The sequence below is a fragment of the Onychomys torridus genome, chromosome 7 (assembly GCF_903995425.1).
Source record: "Onychomys torridus chromosome 7, mOncTor1.1, whole genome shotgun sequence".
NCBI classification, from domain to species: Eukaryota; Metazoa; Chordata; class Mammalia; order Rodentia; family Cricetidae; genus Onychomys; species Onychomys torridus.
Window position 1 is genome coordinate 113,394,103 of NC_050449.1, and position 24,003 is coordinate 113,418,105.

Consider the following 24,003-nt stretch of genomic DNA (forward strand, 5'->3'; position numbering starts at 1 on the left):
CTCTTAAATATGACAGTCTGTCTTTAATTAAAAAAAACAACAACAAAAACTATGGCTGGTCCATATGTTTTCTAATCGAGACAGCATAAAACTTCCATATGTTTAAACATGCCATACTCTGGACTGTGGCACACACACACACACACACACACACACACACACACACACCAGAACACTATATCCACTGTAACTAAACCATTGGGTTGAGTTGGGGAGGATTTTTTTCTTTTGTTAAAATAACAGCCACGTTTTTTCAAACAGGATATTTTTGCTCTGCTTTTTGTTGCAGTGGCGGGGATGGCCGTTGTATTTAGACTTTATATGGCCTGGGTTACCCAGCTCACAACAGAAACACCTGCACCAAATTAATTTGTTGTAGCACATTAATTATCTCATAGCTTCTATTTAGGCTGCAGCTGTTGCTATTATGTTAATAATAATTTTTATCACCACTGTATACAACAGGTTATGGAGAGAGTAGAAATCTCTCTTTTGGGGGGGGCTCACCCCTTTTCGTTTCCATTTTTCAATGTCAGAAGGGAAGCCTGAGAGGAAATCAGGCAAATTAAGCCCCCAAAGCGCACTGTAATTTTCTATTTCTGAACGGATTTGTAAGAGAATGGCTGAGTGAAGTTAGCAGAGCATCACCCCCACACAAAGATGGCGCGTGCAGAATTTGTGAAAGCGAAAAGGAAGAGGAAGGACAAGCCAGAGAGGGTCTGCACACTGCTGCTGGGTGGTGAGTGTTTGCAGGGGGGCGGGGAAGATGCTGCAGTTTCATGAAATAATAAGGTGGGGGAAGAAAAGCAATACAAAGAGTGGGTTCCCATTGTTTGTAAAATATAAACACAGATGAATTCTGTCTTTGGTTGGTTCATGCTTTTCATTCAGCACAGCAGGGATGTTCTTAAGAAGTTGCCCTCTGCGAAATTTCACTAAATGGGAACCGTGGACCCTGCATGATGGGATTATAATCACACCAGCCACTCCTTCTACATAATTTTTTGTTTAAGATCCAGGAAGACCCCCTGTTTTTAATATATATAAAGCAATAGACATGTATATGTCGATAAACTGAGGGTTCGCGTCACCCCCCCCATAGCTTGGTGCAAGCTGAACAAACACCAGTGTGCTAGCCCCTTCTATAGATCTCAACGGATTCAAAAACAATATGAAATTTTTTAGCTGACAAGAACATGTCTGCTGCCTGCAGTCCCTGCAATAGCTCACCATGTTGCCTACTAACCGAAAGATCAAAAATTATCGATTTCATGGCGCTGCGTGCTCTGGAGAAGAAAAGCCACTTTAAAATTTGCATTGTTTAAGACATCATTTAAAAGAAAAGAATCGCCCCCACCCCACCCCAAACACTTTGGGATGTGAAAATGGCTTGTTTTCATCTCCTTCATGATTTGCTATAATTCTATTATTTTTAGCAGCTGGAGTCCAGAAATGATTTTTTTCGACGAATTTAGGATTTTGCCGCAGTGTACATCTGCAGTCCCAGAATCCTCCGGTAAGTTAATCCCTCTTTCGATGGGAAACGCCTTTAACCTTCTTGTGAATGAAATACCTGCAACCATTTTGAAATTTTTAATAGAGGGACTGTGTGTGTGAGTGTATGTGTGGGTATTTTTGCACGCATGTGGGCACTGGAGGGTAGGTATGTCAAAGCATGCTTTCTTAGTATCATAATGCTATCTGTTAGTTCTGAGAAATGCTAAGAAACATATACCTCCATATCCTTTGCCTGTCACGACGAGTCTCCATTGCTTCCTCATCACACTGTCTAAGGTAGCCGTGAAAACACTTCTTTAGAACGGTAAACCAAGGAAGGCCTGGAGAACACGCAACTTCAAGTGTGAAGGAGGGTGCCAGCATAACTAAAGGACCAGGCCACAGCCACCTCCATGGCCATCACCTCCTGCCACCTTTGCCATCCCTCCTCCGCCCTGCAGTTGTACATGCGCTGCAAGCTTTCCACGGTGGCTCTGCGGAATCTGCCCAGTGGGTTACTAGACGGTTTCTGTGTGGGAGAATAAGCGACAGATAGACTGACAAGAGGTATTTACAACTGCTTAGCCTGTTCATCTGGAAATTAACAAAATGATGACACACCCTGACACAATGTTTTACAAATCAAAAGTCTGGGTCCATAAATAGCCCACTTGACACATGTAGAACGAAAAGCCGATTGTAATGTTTTTGCCTGGCGTTTCCTTGTTATCATAAAGAAATTATTTTTAACAGGTCTTCTTAGAGAATCAGTATTGGCTGTTTCTGAATGCGTGAAATGTTGCTTGGTGCTACATTTCTGCTGGGAAAGGATTCTTCCTTCCTGGGGGAATTGGGATGGAATCCAACATGGACCACACCCTGATTTCAGTTTGTTTTCCCATCATTTCTGCCTATTGTCAAGTAGAGTTCACTCACAATTACAGTTTTACTTTAAATGAAGGCATTAATCAAAAGAGGCAATCATCGGCTGGCCTCAAAGGGAGGCTCATTGTTTTAGGGGTGCAGTAAATGTTTAAATAATGATTTGATAGAGCTAAGTATCCAAAATGCAGAAGGACCAATGCTGGCTTATTCATATTTCTGCTCAAAGTGCAAATACAAACTGTGTATATGTTTTAGTGAGTGTGCTCTAGGCTCAGGATCTTTTTAGCCAAAGCTTGATCTGCCCATGGCCAGTCACAGGACAGTCCTGCATCTCTGTTAAACCAGCCCGGAAACAGGTATTTGTCTACCCCATTTCTTGAAATGAATTACTTGATGTGAAACCCATTGGGTTGACTCTTGGGAGAAAGGGTTTAAGAGAAAAACCAAGCATTTTTGTGAAATGTGTTATCTAGGGTCAACTGTTTTAGCAATTAATTTTATAAAACCACTTCACTTCTTAACTACTTATTTTATTTTCAAATAAACTCACAGAGGAGCAGGTTTCCTTATTCACGAGGTATATTGATGACATGTTTCTTTTTGGTGTAATGACAGTATTTGTCTTAATTTCACAGAAGTTATTCATCTTTTTTTGGTACAAAATATGGAGCAGTTTTGATTTATGAGAGAAGTGAACAAAAATCCTGAGAAATTTTAAAATTCAGCTAACTGGTTTTAAGGTTAGTCAGCTGGTTATTTCTCTACAGAATTACACTTGAGAAAGGCAGCACCCTGCATTGTCGTACAATCTACCTTTTCTCTGAAACACGCTGTCTGTGAATTATCAATAGGAACTGAGACTTTTAATTCTAAATTGGGACCAAAATACCCGAACTATATGCTTCATTTTGGCATCTGGCTAGAGAAATACAAATATAAGGGTGTCTTTATCTTTTAGGTCTTTCAATGGTGTAGACATTTCTTAACCGGTTTTAATAGTGTGCCTTTTTTTTTTTTTATAGCAAAAATGGAACACAGAAAAAGCAAGTGTCTAAAAAGAAGAAAAGAGGAAAATCCTCTGACAGTGGTGAAGTCAGTTATCTAATTTTAAAAGCAGGATTTTAATAGAGTCGACCAAATGCTTTAATTCTGCTTCTGACGATTAAAATCGGGGGTTGGTAGCTGCAACCAGCACCACTGCTCTGATGAGGTACCTCTTCCTGTCCCTGTATCTCAGTTCTGGCAGGCCGAGGCAGCCCCAGCCTACAGCAGCCTTTAATCTCCGGAAATCCTAGCAGAGATGTGGAGGGGAAAGGTCTAGACAATGGTCCTCACAGAGCAGCTCCTTAACGGTGGTGGTTCACAGGGCTATGGCGATATATCTTTAAGATAGAAAAATGAGTCATTTAACAAATAAGCTGGCCCTACAGCATCAGTCCTGGCTCAGAGGATGGGCAGGCTTCCTGCCAGTACCTGTACAGAAGGGCCTATTGTTTACTTGCGTTAATTACAGTGCTGGGATGAAAGAAGGCAGGGGGGCAACTTTCACTGTTGCCATTGTTTGGGAAGAAACGTCAGCACACAATAATAGACTGGAGACAGTCTACCCACCCCGACTGCTCCAGTTTTGACAAGCTCCAGTTGTGCAGGGCAACAATGGGGCCATTTCCAAGAGAAGACCCAACTTCAGCCTATTGTAATGATTCAGAAATAATGCTCTCGAAGGATACAAAAGTAGTTTTGAAAAATTTGAGGTTGTTCATAGGTCCTATCAGCAACACATTTGAGTTTCTCAAATAGAATAAAATTGCAGCCCCTGGAAAAAGCCCCCACGGTCCAGTGTGGTCCAGGTAAGATGGGATTTCTAGGAATCAGGCTGGTGAACAGTACCTTGGCACTGAACCACCTGTTCTTGTGAGATGCTGTCAACAGGCACTCATGGGGACTCCATATCCTCCTGGGGTGGAGAGGGACGGTGGCTGGGCCCTGGGGTGGCTGGGCCCTGGGATCCCTGTCGGGGTTCAGAGGCACAGCAGGAAGTGGGGGCGGACACTTCTGCAGGCAATGGATTGTGGTGGGGTCGAGTTGCAGTTCAGGGACGTGGCGTCCGGAACACCGGGAAAGAGCTGGGCTCGGGTCTCGAACTCGCATTTACAAGGACGCGCTCCACCCGGCCCTCAACGGCGGCCCACACTCCTCGGCTCTCCCTGGCGCGGCGTCGGGACGCCACGCCCCGACCCGGCCCCTCCCGGCGGCGCACGCGCAGAGTGGCTCAGGCCGGCGGGGACTACTTTCCGCGCCCCGCCCGCGCCCCGCCCCTCGTCCTCGCGCGGCGGAACGCTCCGCGCGGAGCGGCGGCGGCAGGATACACGGGTTGCGCCGCTTATAAATCGCTCCTTGTGCGGCGCCATCTTAAGCCCTCGCTCGGTGGCGGCCGCGTCAGCTCGTGTCCTGCGCAGCCTGCGGCCCGGGGAGGCGGAGACGGAGCACGGTGGGCGCCGAGCCGTCAGCTCAGGAGGCCGAGGGCGAGCGAGCGGACGGCCGCAGGGGAGCAGCGCGCGGCCCTGAGGTGCGGCGCCGCGGCGGGCGGGCTCGCGCCGCGCCAGCGGGAAACTTCGCGGGCCGGGTGGCGGCGGGAGGCCGCGGGGGCGCGGGGGCGCGCGGGCTGGGGCCGGGGCCGGGGCCGGGCGGGCGGGCGCGCGCCGGGAGCCCGGATGGACGGCTGGCCGCCGTGGGGGTGGGGACCGCGGTTCGCGTCCCGGCTGGGGCTGCAGCGGGGGCGGGGTGGGCGGGGGCTCCGCCTCCGTGGCCGGCGGAGACGGGGGTGCGGGCGCCCCCGCGCACAGGGGACGCCGGACTGGCGCGCGTCGCCTCCTTCCGTCGTGGAGAATGTATCGGTAATTTTTTTTTTCCTTGCAACGACCTGACTGTGAGTTTGAATCCAAACAACTTTAAGCCGTGGAGTCGCCAAACTCTTGGGTGCAGCGGGCGGGATGCGTCAGGAGCGTGTCCTCGCAGGGGACTCGCGTGGGGTCGGTGGCAGCGGGGCCGAGAGCCTGGCGGGAATCTGGGATCGTGGGCGAGCGACGGCCACTCCTGATGGGGGGTGCGCAGAATTCCGAAGCCTGGGCTAGGGGGAGGGGGCTCGTCCAACCCGCAACGCGAGCCACTTAGTGTGGGGTCCGGCTTCAGATGTGTTTTCCCCAGCGCGTTTGCTCTCCGGGCGAGCTAGCGTGGCCGGAGCGCGGACCGCAGGCCGAGTGCTGTGTTTGGGGCCGGGACTTGGAAACGGCGCTCCCAAGTTGGGCGCCCCAGACCCGCTCCGCTGCGCCGCCGGGCTGCGGGGCAGCTTTGTCTCGGGCTCGGGTCTCCAGACATCTGTGGGCTCCCCTCCCCCCGGGCCTGAGCGCTGAATGGAGAGTGGCTGGGCCGCTGGTATGCGGAGGTCGGCGAGAGGAAATCGAGGAGTGGTTTTAGTGAAACGAGAGCTTTGTGCCGTGAATAATGGTGGCTTAGACCAGACAGCAAGCTCAAGAGACGGCAGCTTTGCCTTTGATAAAGTCTGCCTCATGTTTTTCACATGGCCAAGTTGTGAAGCGTTTTGTCTGGGATTTAGGAAGCCATTTCGCTATTTACTTGTGGCTTGCAGACGTCTCGGTTCAGACTCTTCTCGTCCCAGCAAAGAGGGACCACAGCTTGCTCTGTTGGTTTCTAATTTAATGTTGCTTAAGCTTGTGGCTTTTGAATTTCGATGTGTCGGGCAAAAAACTTTATTTGAATTAAGGCCGCTGTTACATTTAGTTCACTTTATCTTTAATATTCAGAAATTTCCGAATTAAAAAGAAGTGCCTCCAAGGTTTGAGAACGCCCTTTCGCAGCAGACAGTATCGATGACCGTACTGGCGGTTGTCGTTCTGTGACCTAACCTTTGTCCTGAAGACCGAGTCTGGTCAAGTGGTGGCAGGGGAAGTTGGAAACTTGCAGACGTCTTTCTCTCCGAGTAGCTAGCGCCAGACCCTCCCAGGCTGAAGTCCTTGAGGAAGCAGGATATCTGGAAAGCTTGGCTTGCTTGGGACAGCGTCCTAGACCTCACAGTCACAGGAGGACCAGCCTCAAATAGGGGAGCGTTTAATCGTGCGCAGGTGTCAAGAAATATGGTCTAGAGCAGTGGTTCTCAACCTTCCTAATGCTGCGACACTTAAATACAGTTCCTCATGTCGTGGTGACTCCCAACCATAAAATTATTTTCGTTGCTACTTCATAACTGTAATTTTGCTACTGTTATGAATCGTAATGTAAATAAATATACGATTGTTTTCCGATTGTCTTAGGTGTTCGATCCCCAGGTTGAGAACCACTGGTCTAGAGAACATTGGATATTAAATGTCTCCAGCTTGAAGGGGAGTGTCTACTTCTGTAATGATGATGGGAACAGAAATTGTTGTGAATGAAGCTTTTAGCATTAGTTTCAGAATGCCACCGCCAAGGTGGGAGACAAGGAGACAGGTTTCTTGGAGTGTATTTTGAAATGTGTGCTCAGAAATACTGGTGGAGCCCTTTTACAAATGAGTGCAGGGTAGATAAGAGCCTGTCTGTGCACACTGAGTGTGGAAGTTTGCATCATCATACTTCTAAGCAGTAAAGTGGACAGCGCAAGTCGATCAAGTCAGATCTCAGTGTTTAAGTGAGGTAGTGGTCTGGGCCCATCACCTGGAGGTGGAGGTGGTAAATTTTCAGTGTGCTTTGGGCTTGGTCAGAAGCCTACCTGTGGAACAAACTCATGAGAAAGTGTTCACAACTTGTTTGTAGAAAACATTACAAATGTTAGCTTTTTTGTGGCTCCTTTCTGTCAACTCACATTTACTATTTAAAACAGTCTAACAGACAAGCAGCTGCTTGGGGGTCAGGCCTGTGGAGGCAGCCTCTGTCCCAGGACGCAGCTTGCAGAATAGTCAGCCCTTGAGATGCTGCTGTTCAACAGCCACAGAGCGTGTGACCCACAGGTCAGCTAGCAAGGTGAAATGAGTACCAGCTTGTGGTTTCACAAAATGAAAAGTGATTTGTGTCGATGGCAAGTGAATCAGAAGTTTTTCACACTCTGGAGAGAGGTCTTTATTTTCTTGTTTACCTAAGAAAGTTTCCTTTGCATTTATGCTGAGCTTCACTTGACTAGGAACCTCGTATATCTGCTGGTGTAGAACTCTGGAAGAATGGGGGAGAAAAGCTGTTAACGAGGAAGTAGGCTTAGCCACCGAAGACACATTTCCCAGTTTGCAGTTGGGCAGCATTGCTGTGGTCGTGTTGAGCGCCCTCCGGTGGACAGAACACAGGTCACTTTTCCTCTTACTGCGCAGGTTGCATGTACCCTGGATGATTGTGTGGTGAGAGCAGCTGTGTGGTACTCCCAGCTAAAAGGCTGGCATGGGGTTCACTGCCCCTCTGCAAGAGAACAGGCAGTCAGATTAGGGGAGTGTTTAGGGCACTTGTGCTTACAGTGTGAGAAACCAAGTGCTCAGGTGCCTCAAAGGAGGAAAGGCCGCATGATGATTTCGGGGTGACTATTGTAAGAGTTGCTAATGAGGAATTGTCTGCTGTAAAGTGAGTGTGGTTCCCTGCCTGTTAACTAAGAAAAGGGAGCATCGTCACATTTGAATGTGGCCTTTTTAAAATTGCTTTTTATTTTTGAAGTAATTATATCACTTCCCCTTCCATTTCCTTCCTCTATGTCCCTCTCACTCTCATTGAAATTCATGGCCTATTTTTTCATTAATTGTTGTTAGACACACACACACACACACACACGCACGCACACACACACGCACACACACGCACGCACGCAAACTGCTGACCATTTGATTTGGTATTGAATAGCTAACTGGTGTGCTCTTCTCTTCTCTAGGGAGACTTTCTCCCACTCTCAACATTCCTCGGTCTCATCCTTGACTAGAGTCAAGGCTTCATGGTCTGCTGCCTCCCCCACTTTAGCATGTTCATGTGCTATTAACTATCTACCTAAAAAAACCCCTATAATACACATAAGTATAAATATACAGACATAGTTTAAATGCAATTTTCTCATCTGGATTGATGTGCTCCTTTCCAAAGCCAAAGTCTTATCTAACAAAAACCCCAATACTAGGCATGAGAAGCCTCTTTTGAGTTGTTGGCTAGATCTCTCCAGTAGACTCCCAAACATGTTCTTACTGCTAAGGGTGCCATGCACTTCAGACAGACCCCAGAGGCCCCTGACCTGTAACTCAACTGGATGCCTTCTACCTGAGGACTAGTTTTCATGGAACCAGAAGATAAAGTACAAGCTTACAAAGGAGGGAGGCAACCAGCAGTCCTACCTAGCTATTATGCCTTTGAACCACAACAATGACCAGAATGGCTTGATAAACCCTAAGGGTGCAGTAGTGGAACTGCAGCAGCTCTCTGCTCTAATGGACTTAAGACCAGTTCAACAAAAAGAGAAATGCCTGGTACTGGAAACCTAACCAACTATCCAGGCTAATGAAGTCATGGATCTTGGAGAAGTAGTTTGGGTCCAGCCCTTTATGGTAGTCTTAAGTCTCCAAACTCAATGTGTTAGGCACCTAAACGCTGGGCAGACCCCACAGGTTCTGTGTGCACAGTCTGTCAGCCCCATTCAGCTTACTTAAACCATTTCCTAGTTTAACTAGAAGCCCGAGTCTCCAAGCTCAGTGTGGTGTTATGCTAATTTCAGACTTAGAGACAGTGTTGAGCTGGAGGTCAGCTGAGTGTGCTTTATTTTAGTAGTACATGACTCGGTCAGTTTGGTTTGGGTGGGCAAGTTAATTGCATTGGTTGAGTCTTTTACTGCTAGCCCTTTTTTTCACTCCCGTTTAGTAAAGTGGTCTTGGTTTAAATAGTAGATTCTGGCCGGACTGAAAAAAAATTGAGCTGATGTCCAAAAGCATCATCTATCTGAGCCTGGTGTGGCACATCCAAAATCCAGCACACAAGGCTGAGGCAGAAGGATTCTTGTGAATCCTAAGACCAGCCTGCAGTACAGACTGAGACCATCTCAAAACAAATAGCAAAAAGCTGGAGTGAGTATCATCTGGCTTGCTTTCCAGTAGCTGAAGGGGTGGGTGGTGTGTACATGTAAGTGAATATATGTTTATGGGTACCAGCTGCATAAAATGCAAGGAACAGAGTTCACTAGTTTGAAGATCTTAAATTTGGGTTGGAGTAAGAATTGGTTACATTGCAGGGTGGGGGCTGCAAACTGCTTCCTATATTTCCTTAATACAGAAAAAGCAGGTGAAGAGCCATGCCCACTTTCAGAATAGACAAGGGCATAGGGATGAGTTTGCTTTCAGATTTTGAATGTGCTGTTGTAAATGAATAGCACATCACAGGGTTTCTTGAACTTTTTTTAATGCTGTGTAAAAAAAGCTCTTTTTGTGCCAGTGAAAAGACTGCATAACATCAAATACCGTATTAAATGCCATATAGTTCATTTAGATGCAGAAATAGAACCAAGTATTAGGGGATGGTGTGCTGACTTATCTTTTTAAATAGATTATAAGTTTAATGTCTTATTTTAGTTTAGGATGTTAGCCCAGCCATTTTGTGATTCTGTGTTGGATAATTATCTGCTAGAGACCTTTATTACCTTCTTTTAACTGTGCTGTTACATTTCTTGGGTCCTACAGCAGAGCTCCAGATGTTGTTTGAGATTGTTCTTATCCAGGATGTTGCAATTGGAAGTCTAGGAATAACCAGAAGAGCAGCAGACACTCAGGAGGGCAAATCATGACTGTTAAAATGGTGGTGGTGTTGCACAATAAAGCCCCAACATCCACTGCCAAAAGTTATAGTTAAGAAAACGGTGGAAGCAGATTTTGCCTAGAGTAGTGGTCCAGTTTTGTACTCCTAGCACTGGAGGCTGAGAGAGTAGGGGTGCTGAAATCTCATAGCAGAAGAAAGTTGGTCCTCTGAAGGGGAACTTGGAAAATGCTCTGCCTGTATGCTGAAGCGCCTAAAGGGCCCTTCTATCCCAGCACATACTTATCTATGAAATGAAAAGACTGTTTGATACCTGCTCTTTTCTCCTCAACTAGAGGCACAGCTGGAACCTATGACCTTTTCAGTTGCATCAAGGGTCCATTTTGACAGTGAGCACCATAGAGTAGCAGCCACCTTACACTTTGCTGCTCTATATCACTCTGCTTGGGGCTGGGTAATCTGCTTCCTTTTGCAGTTCCTGGCTGGATCTGGTCACTAGTAAGCTTGTCGCTGTGTTTATAGCAATTTCCTCCGGGCTGCCCTATGCTTGAGGCATACTCTCTTTTTACATACTTTGTGTCACTGGACCCAAGAGTCTAGTTCCTTGTTGTTACTTGGGACCATTCTGTGTCAGACTCTAGACTTCCTGCCCCTCTTGATAGTCTGTGTTTCAGATGTCTACTGGATTGCTTCCTCTTGTGTGGAGCACTTCATCAACACCTGTCTCACTGTCTTCATCTCCTTTAGGCCTATCATAATTCCTGGCGATGCCAGGACCCATTTAGAACTGCCAACTCAAGTGTGGTCTGGCCTATGAATTGTTTCCTAGTAGTATGAATTCCATTGGGTAACTCGAATGTACACGACTTTATGTCATTACTTTTACTGTGTAGTTCAGCAACCCCTAACCCCAGGAAGACTTTGTGATATATTTTGGTTTGTGTTCTGACAAAAACTTCTTTATGGTGTTGTGTTTGAGCATTTTTGATCTCTCAGTTCCTTGATTTCTTCTACTAATCTTGTTTTCTACCTCAGTTCAGCCACACATTCCCATTGTCACATACTCAGAACTTTGCCCTCCCCATCTCAAGCACTGCAGCCCCTCAATCCTCTAGTGAATCCTCAGCTTAACAGCCTCATCTCTGGGCTCCACAGCCGCCTCTGTGACTCGATGACCAACACTGCCTTCGTTCTTTACCTTCCTTATGATGCTTTACTCTTCCATGCTGACCCAAGCTAATTCCTCCATCCTCACTCACCAGTGTCCTTGCTTTTTCCTTGCTAAGAATAATGAATAATTGGAAGAACTTCCATGGACTCCCTCCCTGTGACTGTTCTTTCTCCTTCTCCTTCTTCTTTAGATGAACTTTGAAAATGGTTCTGGATGTGGCCAGAACAAGCACACAGGCTCACCATTGTCAGTCCTGCACTTTAGTGCTTCCCAGAGGCCTGCCTGCTCATACTGTCTACAGACAGACATGCTGTGGTTTATACCATTAATGATTTTTTAAATGTCCCCTTCCTTTTTTAAGTCCTGCCAGTGACCACCTTGTTGCACATTTGTGGCCGCCTTCATTTATTGTAGCACTAGCCCAGTTACCACAGTTGCTTGGAGGTTTTTCATTTGACTTGTAGGTCACCACACCTGGGCAAGCTTTCTACATCCTTGACTGGCATCCTTGGCTCTTACCCTCACCTCTGACCTGTGTTGGAGTGACTGAGCTGAAAGGTTAGTCCTTGAACCTCCCTATTTGGTTCATACTCACTGTCCAGCTTTAAATAGATGTGTGCCTTGGTTTCTCTCCTCATATAAATTGTGGGTTTCCCACCGTGGTGCATTTATAAGAAGCAACCCAAGCAGTGAATTGGAAATTGATCCCAACTGTTCCCAACTTACTGGGCTGTCACTGTGGCTTTTCACTCTTCTTCCTTAAGTCTCATCCACTTTTTTCTGAAGTATACCCAGCACTGAATCATTTCTTGCTGTAACCATGCCACCTTAGTCTTGGCTTTCACATTGCAAAGGCCTTTTAACTGCCCCTGCTGGTTATACCCTTGTTCCCCTTTGGTGCACCCAGTGCTGTAGCAAGAGGTAGTTTAACTCAGTTCACAAGTAGCATAAGCTCCGGTGTTGATCATGCTGTCTACCTGAGTCTCCTTTAGACTGAAGCACTATGCTTCGAATTCCTTCCCATTGTTTACCCTGTTTGGAAACCATACCATTCTCCCTTCTTTGGTTTGGTAATGGCCTGCAAGGCAATACCTTCTGCTGCCTTCCCCCTTACAGGTCCTTCCTTCTGTTTGTGTGGGTTTGAAACTGATAAGGACTTGTGGATTTGTTTCCCGTTTGCTTTCAGCTAACGTTCCTCACAGATGTGAGGTCTGTGCGTAGCTCACACTGTCCAGCCCCGTTCAGTCCGTGCTGACTGCCTCAGCTCTTGTTTAGACCAGTCAGTGGCCCTGGTTTAGTTTTGGTCTTGGTGGTCACTCAGCGTTTGGTGTGTTTTGTTCTTTCTTGCTTCTAGGCTAACACTGTAGAAGGTGGTCTGTGGTGCTGGGGACAGTGTGTGTGTGCTGTCTTATCAACTGCAGCTTTAGCTGCCTGTGGCTAGTAGGCACTTAGAGTGTGGCTGCATGACTGAAAAACTAAAACCTTAAATTTAAGTGTAAATATCCATAGCCACAGGCAGCACAGCCTTAGGTGGGCACCATTTCCTGCCCGACCTCATTGCTCAAGCCGAGATCTCATCTTCCACTCCTCTTACACATCTCTCTTCCTAATAGCTGTGTTGACTCCAGAGCACTGCCTGTCATGCTGCTGTAGTGCCTCTGCTGCGGGACCTGCTTGCTGCTTGGCTGGTGTCCCTTTTTTTTTTTTTTTTTTTTTTTTTTTTACAGTGTTTTAGTCCTGTCATGAATCAGCTATCCTGTCACCATGCTGAGAACCAGCACACAGGGGCAAAGGCAGGCCAGACCACATAAGCAAGCTCCAGGTTACACTACAGACCCTGTCTAAAAGAAGAAAAACAAACCATTTATTCAGCAAACAAACCTGCAATTTCCTACTGAAGGCTGGAGAACTTTCTATGTATGATTGGGCTATTTTCAGCCTCATTTTGTTGCATTCCACCCTCTTTTCAAATTAATCCACTGAGCTCAAAATATGGTTCATAAAGGATGATGGAGCCCTGTATGTGTCAGACTCAAGTTATTGAGTTTTCCTGAGTCCTTCTGGTCCCAGCTTGAAGGCTATCCTTCAGAAAGCCTCTGGCAGCTCTTCAGTGGGACCAACCCCAGAACATTCTGGCATGTGGTGGATGCTGAAATGTTCGCTGAACAAATGAAGGGAGTCTAGATGCTAAATTTATGATGTTTGTGTCTCGAAACTGTTGTTCCTTTTATATAACAATTTGGCAAATTGAGAGAATAAAACACCAGTGGAGTGTTCAGGTGTAGCTCCAGGTAATGACTCATTTACTGGTGTGTTTTGGGACTCAGAACAGAGATGAGGGACTATTCCTTGAAGTTCTTTGTATTGAAATAACAAAATGCAGTTGCATTCTCAGTAAAATCTTGGCTCTCTGTAATACTCTGAATATCATGGAACTAGCTTTAAGGCTTGCTGTTCTGGAAGCCTACCAAACAGTGAAATGTCAACTTGACTTGAGGCTTCTGGGGCAGGGGAGCAGCTGCTGCCTGGGGTCTATTGCTAGGATCATTGTGTGTTCCTTTCTTGAGTTCTTTGTGTGTTTCTTAACCTTGTCTATTGGTACCTGATGTTATTTGTGAAGTTTGGACTCTGGTGGTTTGTGTTTACTGCTCCTTAAGGGTTATAATGTCAGTATTGCATGTGACACTTCATGCCAGCGCAGTCAGCTCCTCCAGGCTATAGCAGTTCTTGGGTTAGCAAGCACAAGAAGGATCCACTAGCGCGTGTGGGGACACCGGAACACACCTGCAGGTCTTTATGGTCTTCAAAGAGTTTAAAAACTTACATGTATTGAACCTCAATTCTGATTTATTATGTACTGGTCTTTGTGGCCTGAAATTATTTTTTTTCCCAAATAAAACTGTGGCTTTCATAGGTCATTTTGTTGCCTTGTTCACACAACCTTTTGTGAAAGTTCATATGAAAACAACTAAGAGATGACGACCTTTTTAGTAACCTATTAACCAACTTAAAATTAAAACTCCTTTTTGTTCATTTCTTCATGTTTTGGCTTAGTCTGCTTAATCAAAAGATAATTCACTTACTGTTGTCCTTGGTAAGAGTGTGAGAAACAGTGAAGGGTTGGCAGACTCTTGTTTTGTGAGGGGAGCTGAAGAACAATGTTGACTGGGACCAGACCAAGTATAGTGTCCTGTGACGTGGAGAGTGTGAAGGTGAGAAGTGAAGTTTTCTGAGGGCATAGTCACCTCCTTAGCGTGGCGTTGTCTTAGTGTCTTTCACAGCGTAGCAGGGTTGAGTAGTGAGAGAGCAACATTTTATTTTTTGATAAGTCCATCAAAGATTTGAGCTTAATATATGCTGAGCACTTTGCAGACTTAGGTTAGGAAGTGATGGTGAGGTTTCAGTGCTCCCTGAGTTCAGACCTTGAAGTTTTGAAAGCCAGAGTTCTGATTTGTTTGATGGGGAAGAGAAACTTGTACAGGTGAGGAAGATTTTTCTTAAGGGAGGGAAAGTAAAACATGAAATTACTTGTGGAGTCCTGCCACTAACTCTGCCTGCAGTGTGAATGTGGAGGCCAACTTGAAATGCAGCATTCCCTTTCTTGGGCATGTTTCGAGCCACATAGTAGAGTATAGAGTGATTCACCACTGAGAAACATTGGACCATAGATACTAGCTGGAGTTACTGTCAAGGAAATTAGTGTTGCTTAGGATTTCTTTATCTGAAGTTCTGACCCTTACATTTATCTGCAGCATTGACTTAACCATTGGCAACTCCAGAGAAGCAAAAAGTGGGATTGAATTGACAAGGCTGAGCACTTGACCTAGGCTACAGACAGACGAGGATTTGAACAGAAAGGAGTCATTCATTAGTTGGGAAACTCAGAGTTCAAGGCCATTCTTGGTTATATCAATAAGATGGACCCCCCCCCCCCGAGAATACAGTTTGTACTTCATTTTTAGCAGTTTTGCCTTTTGAAGCAAGATAGTAGAATTGTTTTCCCATCTGCCTAGGGTCCATTTGGTAGGTTGCTTAGCTTTTAGGCTTTTAATGCCATATCTCAGTATTTGGCTAACAGGAATTATTCTTAGACAAGTACCATTTCATTCTGTGTATCTGTGTGCACACATGTATGACACTGTCTTAAATTTGTCTGTTGGTTCTGCAAGTTATATGCAAAACATTTGCATGCTTGATAATGTTGAAAAGATTGGGAGATAGTCTCTTGCTCTTTAATGACTGTAAGTTGTATGAGAAATCCAGACTGGCCACAATAACCACTTTCCTGGTCTACCTGCTTTCTTTTCTATCTTACAGCCCCTCCACTATGTGAACTCTGGGGTGGAGGGAGTGGCTGGCTTAGGCCTGAGACATGCTCAGCAAGGCCTCCATACTCCCAGCCCCTAGGCACTCGGGAAGTTCTGCCTCACAACTCAACACTACTTGCTCAGAGGTTCCTGGTTCACTTTGAATTTTATTCTGCATCTTTATTGATCTCCAGGCTGCTCACGGAGTCCTGCCTGTGTTCAGTTGGTCACCATTTAGTTCCTTTTTCATACCGAGTGTACTCTCCTAAGAAGCACCTGTCCTTTTCTGGGGTGCTCTGCCTTGCCTTGGAGAGCCTCCCCGACACCACACTGTAATGGCACTGCTCAGTTCTCCCTTCTCTTGTTGGGTGGGGAAGAAAGTTGGGGGAGGGGAGGAACATGGTTAAAATTATTGTCTAAAAGCATCCTTTAGTAAAGAAATAGAGGTGTTATTGACCTAGCTATATGACCTTGACTTACTTCCAAGACTGATAATGTAACACCAGTAACAAAAGGTACTTAAAATTTGTTGGTAGTTGAATATCTAGTCTATTTAACATATAGATTATTATTCAGTCAGTTTTGTTAATGTAGTTTACAGCTTTTATGTTTCACTGTACAGGTGGAAGGCCTCTGATAAGTCCTTTAGCATTAACAAATGAGGTTTTAACTTACAAGGTGTTAAATGATAAGACAGTGGGAGTTATATGCTTCTCTCAGGTGTGGTTGTTGTCCACCTTTCTAACTGGTCCTCTGAGACAGGCAAAAAGCTTTAGCTGTGGGACTCACTCTCGTTACAGCTCACTCCACTTTTCCTGTTCTTTGTGTGCTGTGGATATTTGCCTTTAATCATGTTTTCAGTATGCTGTTTTAAAATTACCATGTAGGTAGTGGTATACTTCCTAGAATTTTAACAGAATGCGTATATGTATGAGGGTGTGCATACATCCCTTATGCTTTCTGTTAGGACTTCAATTTTAAAAAACACTTTATAACTGCTTTAGTTTGGTTTTTACTTTTTAATGGCGTTTGATGAAATGGTTTTCATGCTGTAAGGTGCAGGTGACAAGCCAGTTTTTCTAATATCTATCTTGTCGAGGTATCCAGCTCTTTCTGAGTGGTGAAAGACCTGCTTTCCATTTCTGTCTGGGCATTGTTTGCTTTTGCTAGTCTTGTCCATAGGAAAATGAGAATAAATTGTTAGTGCTACAGAGATGTGAGCATGTAAAGCCTAAGGACGCCCCACAACTGCCCCACTGTGGGCGCTCAGTGAGGCTCATAGAGCAGGGCGGGGCAGGCATTGGTAGTGGCTTCCCTAAATCAGCTTCAGGAGTTAAAGTGATTTTTATTTAAATAAAGAAGTCAGACTAGGATTTGTTTTGAGTACATTGAATCAACGAGATTAGAGAGAGCTGGCACATACTTACTTTTTCTAATCCGCAAACAGACCTCTGTGTACTTGTCTGCACAGTTTCTTTCTCTTGATGCTGTCGTGAATGGATTCACAATTGCATTTTTTCCTGTTCTGAAGCAAAATAATTTTTGCATATAATTGTAATGGCCACTTTTTATTTCGTTGCAGCTGAATTTTCTGTTCAGTCTTATTAGATTATAAAACCCACTTAATGAGCATAAAAGTGCCTCTGGAGTGTAGACAGGTGTCCTCAAGTTTAAACATGTAGTCAGTCACTCATGAAATTGAGAGAATTGGATTTTTTCATTTAGGGCGGCTCCACTTTTAGAATTCTAAAAGTTTAGAAGTACAGAGATTTTTTTTTAAGTTTCAAAATAACAGTGGGCTATAATTTTTATTTATTTAGTTCTATGTAAGGTATAGAGAATACTGTAACAAAGCACACCCATGTACTCACCACTCGGGTTTAATAAGCATTTTGTAGTTGACACAGTTTTATCGTATCTCATTTTTAAAATGAAACCTAAAACCTGCTGAAGAGTTGGCGCTGTCCTATCTCTGTCCTCGCTGAAGCAGCTGTGTGCAGCCTTCCCACATTCTGCACAAGCCCTGGAAGCATGACATAGTCGTAAGTGTGCACGTGTGGTGGATGAAGCCTGCTTTGTTAGTCTGCGTGTGATGACTGCTCATGCTAGAAAGCTCTGATGAGCTGGAGGGAAAGGGTGTTAACTTGCGTATGTTAGTTGAGAATTTCATAAATGTGTTTAATGTACTTGATCATATTCAACCCACAGTCCTTCCCTTCATTCCTCCCAGGCCTACCCACCACCACCACCACCCCAGAGCCACCCACACCTTTATGTCTTTTCTTTTTGTTAGTATCCCACAGGTTCCAGTTTATGCTGCCCTTAGGCTCATGGGTGTGGGGCCATCCATTGGAACACAGTTGACCTACTACTAGAGTCCCTGTCCCCCCAGCACTCACCAACTGCTCCTTAGCTCTGGGCTGGGACTCCAGGGGGCCTCTGCCCCCCCATGCTGGAATGCTCACTGGCTTCATCTTGTGCTAGTGTCTGTTTTTAAAAGAATGCTTTTGTTTGTTTGTTTGCAGTTTTTCTTACTTGTGTGTGTTGTGTGTGCCTGCACACACATGGTGGACATCAGAGGACTGTTTAGGGAAGTTGGTGTTTTCCTTCCACCTTGTGAGTCCTGGAGATGGGACTTAGGTTGCCAGTCTTGTTAGCCACTGACCCACTGAGCCATCTTGTTAGCCCATACCTACTTTTTTATAATAACATGTTCTTGGTGATGTCTGTGAAAGACCATTTTAATATTTTTTATGGTCTGAAGGATGAGTACTATATTGTACTCAGTGAGGCTGACAATAAATGCAAAGTTATAACTGTAAAATTGAAGAATGTGACCAGTTGTCCTAAATTTGCATAGTCAAAGAACTTCTTAGGTGTAGTGCATATGTGTGTTCCATAAAAATAAAGTGCCACATTAAAAAAACCTGACAACTCAGACTTGTAGCACAGACAAGACAGAACAAGAGTTTAGGTTTCAACCAGAAAGACTACACTACACCCTGTAGCAGCACCACAGGGTGGGGATGGGTAGGCAGGGAAACTGCTAGAGCAGGCTGGGATCACAGTTGATCATGACAAGCCCTTGATAAGTGGACAGTTTGTACGGTGCCTTCTGTGGACTTGGTTGGTATTAACTCACATTCTGTCAGTTTTTGGAGCTATGTTGATTGATGATCAGTAGTATTAATCAAAGGCATAGATGTTCTTTTATCCTTTAAAACCCATGGTGCCATAGAGTTCTGTCATTAGAATTAGTTAAGAGAATTTCTTCTATGCTAAGATGTTTATTGTGTCCTGGTATTACAAGCAAGCGAGGATGGACTAAATATTCAAGAACTGGAGGCAGGAGTCAGTTCTTCTATGATTAGTCACTGCAGTACAGGTGTTCATAGTTTTATAACGGATGACGTGTGGGGTTTTGATTTGAAAAATACTTAGCAGTAATTTTATATAATACCAAAACGTTACAGAACTGGCCAAAGAAAAATGTCTCAGCACTGTGTAGAAAAAACGTATGAGCTGGGCTTGGGGTGAGGGATGTTCAGTCATTGGTAATAGTCTGATCTTGCTGGGCTGCTTTTGGTTTCTCAGCCATTTGTGTGTCTGTAATTCAGGATATTTCATTCCAGGTTAGAATATACAGCTGAAGAGGATAAGCGGAAAGGGAACTAGAATTGTGGCTGAAATGTGGGAACCTCTGGTTTCAGATGGACACAGTTTACTAAAGAATTCTTTAAAACCTGAAGATGAACCCTAAAGGTTATGACATTCTAGAATTAGAGCAGCACGTTCTTCAATTAATTGGATTTGTTCTGGTACACAGTTTGTGAAAAGTGATAACTGTCAGTGTTAAAACTGGTTTTATAATGTATATGCTTTATGCAACGACATCCACAGTTACTAATAATTTATTACAAGGTAAATAATTAACTTTATCCTGATGGGAACTTGGAGAATAATTTTAGTGTAAATCTATACTACTTCTACAAGAGGCATTTATAGACAGATCAAAATCAGATATCTATGTGCTCACAGATAATTGGAAGAGTAAAATACACATTGAAAGAAAGAACAAGAAGAAACAAACCCAAAGATAGTTGTATATATAGACTCCTTAGACTGGGTGAGGGGATGCAAAAGAGGCTGTGAGCCCTGTGCACCTACCTTGTCAAGAGGTCACAGACATTGCGTGTAGCCTAGGCAGGTTCTCCTGACATTTTTTGTGATTCTGAAATTCCTGGGTTCCTGGATCTATAACCCCTTCTTTTTTTGTGTTTGAGGTCTTTCCATGCAGTGTGTTTTGCAACTTTGGTTAATGTTTAACTTGCATTTTTTTTTGTTGTTGTTTCAAGTTTCATGGGGTTACTAGGTTAAAATATTTGTGGCATCAATTTACCCCGTTTAAAAGACACTGGTTCTGCTGAGTTTGCTTTCGTGGGCTTTTCCTTTGATGTTGAAGAGTCTTCCACAGTGGCAGATAGAAAGCATTGATTACTGGGAACTTGAGATTGGTCCCTTAATAATTGGCAGGGAGTGTTGGAAGAGAGCCAGCCCTTGGCCTGAAGTCTATGATGAGGAAAAGTTTCCTTTGGGACAAGACTGCCCCACTTTACTCCTTTCAGAGCAGGGTGGATGCATCAATTTCCTTGGGTGGATAATGCTAAGAAGTCCTGTATTTTTGGTTTTATCTGTAGAAAATGCTTTGGCCTGCATGTTGCTACTTACCCTGACAGCTCCATTTCCTCCTGTTTTTACTCTACTGGTTGGTTAAAGTTTGTTCTCTACCCTACAGGGTTATAAGGGGGAAGGATGTTTTCATGAATACTGCATGGCTTTTTTAGGTGCTAGCACTATATGCTAAATTATGTTGTGTTCAGGACTTCAGCATATGCAGATATTATGAGTTTAGAACATGAACTTTCTCCCCATAAAATTATTATAAATCATGCTCCAAATCAGCAGGTCAGCTATATACACAGGTTTTCCAGGAAGAGGGTGTTGGGGCTGTGTACCGTAAGGAGGAAACAGGCAGGTGCACAGCATGTAGGAGTGGCACTGACGGTCTCCAGGCCTGTTTGTGTTAGCCAGGTGAGGAGCTAGGCATAGACTAGGTTCAGGTCTCCTGAGAAGCAGCAGTAGGGCTGCACCTTCTTGAGAGCTGGGGATGGTAGCACTACCTAAGGTGAGCAAAGCAAGGCCACAGCTGTCCCTCCATCAGGAGTGGACTTCTCTGTTGATTAAAGATGGAACGTGGTTATGCCCCATCAATGACAATGCCCCTCATCTTAGGTACAGGATTCCTTTTTTGTTCCCCTTTGGTTTTTCAAGACAGGGTTTCTCTGTGTAGCCCTGGCTATTTTGGAACTTACTGTGTAGACCAGGCTGGCCTCAAACTCAGATCCATCTGCCTCTGCCTCTGCCTCCTGAATGCTAGGATTAAAGGTGTGTGTTGCCACCATCCAGCAGGGTACAAGATTCTTGAGGGAGAGGTCCCTTTCACCTCACAGCTTTAAGTGTCAGTTTGCACTGTGGAGCCTGAAGCAAGCATCCAACTTGAGTTTACCTGCTTTAGCCTCAGTGAGTGAGTGACAACTCCAGATGTGGCGGATGTGATCCCAACACTCAGGAGGCCAGTGCAGCTTGGGCTTCACAGTAAAATGGTTTCTCAGAAAACAGGAAGAAGTCAACATGCCTCCCTCTATCTACTTAGAGAAAAAATCGTAATTAGTGTGAGGTTTCCAACTTATTAAACATTCAAAATTACCTTTGCATGAATTGAAAATGCAGTCATACCTAAGGGTCCTTCCTATCTGTGTCTTTATACACCCATTGTTAATTTGTAAGTATTCTTATGTTAGCTGTAGTGCAAGATGAACCTGCTTGGGACAGACATTAAAAATGGAAATCTGTTCATAGAGTACCTAGAAGCCATGAGCCTTAAGCTTCCATTTTATTTTTGGTGTTTTCCTAGAATATTGTACAGCAAAACCAAAATGCAGACTTACTTTAGACTAAAATTTACCTGTGGGAAATGTTATACTCTGTTGATCACAGGGGCCTCCATACCAGTTGCCATGCCTTTGCTTGAACTTAGACAAATCTTACTGATAAGTGCATTTCTATTTGTGCTTCAAACTTTGACTTAAAAAGTAATTTTGTTTTTTAAATTGCATAAATCACCATTCTGATCAGTATGTTATCAGGAATAACAACTGATTTGTTCCATAAAAATTGGTGTGTTTTTAATTTTTTTTAGACTCCACTGCCTCCATGCCCAGCCTGACAGGCATCTTTAGCTTTCAGGAATTCACAGAGCAATTGGGGTTTGAATAGTGGTCCCTTTGCTGGCTTTCATTGGAGAGTGAACATTTCATTATCCGTCAGCACCTTGTGTGTCTGCAGTCTGTTTCTGCTGAGGCATATAACCTTCGCTCAGAAGGCCAGTAGTGGTGGAGCCGTGGTTTTGAGAGTCTGTGTCCAGTGTGTCCCATAGTGCACTAGCTTTTGGTTTGTGTTGGTAGGGCATAGCCTAACGGGTATATAGCAGGCATCTCAGTGATCTGAATTAAAATCAAGCTTAAATTTTAATAACTTGATTGGTTTCCCCCCAGGGTATCTGAAGCTTAGTGCACAGCTGCTGTGACACTCCTGTGTGGACAATGGCTACTCAAGGTTTGTGAAGCAAATAAAGCTGAGGCTATTGCAGTGGGGAGCTACTTCATGGCTTCTACATGGGTTTGCCGTAGAGTCCCTGTTCCTCTTCCTTTGCCAGCCTACCTTTTGCTCTTTCCGCTCATGACTACTGGCTCAGTGAAATAATCAACAAGCCACCCTTGGGAATATAGTTTGATTGGATGATTCTGGAACCTGAGTGCCATTAGGTCGCCCCCTGTTCCATCATGAAACACATACTAGCTATCATTCTGCTCTCCTTGGCAGCCTTTCTAAAAGTGTTTCAATGATGGGCCATTGTCCCAGATGTTTTATTCAGATAGTGTTTTCAGTGCACTCACATGTTTTGTTTTTACAGCTGATCTGATGGAGTTGGACATGGCCATGGAGCCAGACAGAAAAGCTGCTGTCAGTCACTGGCAGCAGCAGTCTTACTTGGATTCTGGAATCCATTCTGGTGCCACCACCACAGCTCCTTCCCTGAGTGGCAAGGGCAATCCTGAGGAAGAAGATGTGGACACCTCCCAAGTCCTATATGAGTGGGAGCAAGGCTTTTCGCAGTCCTTCACGCAAGAGCAAGTAGCTGGTAAAAAGCATTGTGTTTAAAAGCTATAGTTAAATTTCTTAGCAAGGATGTGTGATGGCTTAGACACAGATCACAAGTGAGAAGTAGAGGAAAGGTGGAGTATAGCGTCACTTTTAGCATTCAGGACAGTCAAGTCTCATGTGGATTTACCTTTCCCAGATATTGATGGGCAGTACGCCATGACTCGGGCTCAGAGGGTACGAGCTGCCATGTTCCCTGAGACACTAGATGAAGGCATGCAGATCCCTTCTACACAGTTTGATGCTGCTCATCCCACTAACGTCCAGCGCTTGGCTGAACCATCACAGATGCTGAAACATGCAGTTGTTAATTTGATTAACTATCAGGATGACGCGGAACTTGCCACACGTGCAATTCCTGAGCTGACAAAACTGTTAAATGATGAGGACCAGGTAAGCAGTCACACAGCTTTCTTTTTAGTCTACTTTGAAGGAAACTATCAAGGGGATGACAATGGCTGCCCCACATCAGTATTTGGAAACTAATGGTGCTTCTTCATTCCCTGTACTCTAGGTGGTAGTTAATAAAGCTGCTGTTATGGTTCATCAGCTTTCCAAAAAGGAAGCTTCCAGACATGCCATCATGCGCTCTCCTCAGATGGTGTCTGCTATTGTACGCACCATGCAGAATACAAACGATGTAGAGACGGCTCGTTGTACTGCTGGCACTTTACACAACCTTTCTCACCATCGTGAGGGCTTGTTGGCCATCTTTAAATCTGGAGGCATTCCTGCTCTGGTGAAGATGCTTGGGTACGAAAGTGTGGTCATGGAACTAGAAGGGTAGGAAGTGGAAGGTGCCACTGTAGCTGACAGGTTCCCTTCTTTGTTCTCAGGTCACCAGTGGATTCCGTACTGTTCTACGCCATCACGACACTGCACAACCTCCTGCTACATCAGGAAGGAGCTAAAATGGCAGTGCGCCTAGCCGGTGGGCTGCAGAAAATGGTTGCTCTGCTCAACAAAACAAACGTGAAATTCTTGGCTATTACAACCGACTGCCTGCAGATCTTAGCGTACGGCAATCAAGAGAGCAAGGTAAAGTAATGAAAGCTGTTTCCGTGGAACCACTGAGTCATCTCAGACTCTCAGACTTGTGTGCCTTAC

General features: G+C 44.8%; 1 protein-coding gene across 5 annotated transcripts in view; it reads left to right on the forward strand.

Moving 5' to 3' along the window:
- The first annotated feature begins 575 nt into the window (after nt 1-575).
- The window catches only part of Ctnnb1 (catenin beta 1), a 32,683-nt gene continuing 9,255 nt past the window's right edge, over nt 576-24,003 (forward strand). Inside the window, exons 1-7 of one of the 5 annotated variants that reach the window (XM_036191672.1) lie at nt 576-739; nt 1,437-1,516; nt 22,230-22,290; nt 22,649-22,876; nt 23,036-23,289; nt 23,411-23,649; nt 23,733-23,934. In XM_036191672.1, the coding sequence (XP_036047565.1) occupies nt 22,278-22,290; nt 22,649-22,876; nt 23,036-23,289; nt 23,411-23,649; nt 23,733-23,934 (936 nt within the window). In that variant the 5' untranslated portion in view covers nt 576-739; nt 1,437-1,516; nt 22,230-22,277. Of the gene's footprint in view, nt 740-1,436; nt 1,517-4,714; nt 4,952-5,221; nt 5,280-22,229; nt 22,291-22,648; nt 22,877-23,035; nt 23,290-23,410; nt 23,650-23,732; nt 23,935-24,003 lie in introns of those variants that run through there. The other 4 variants (XM_036191671.1, XM_036191674.1, XM_036191673.1 and 1 more) reach the window with 4 other exon arrangements.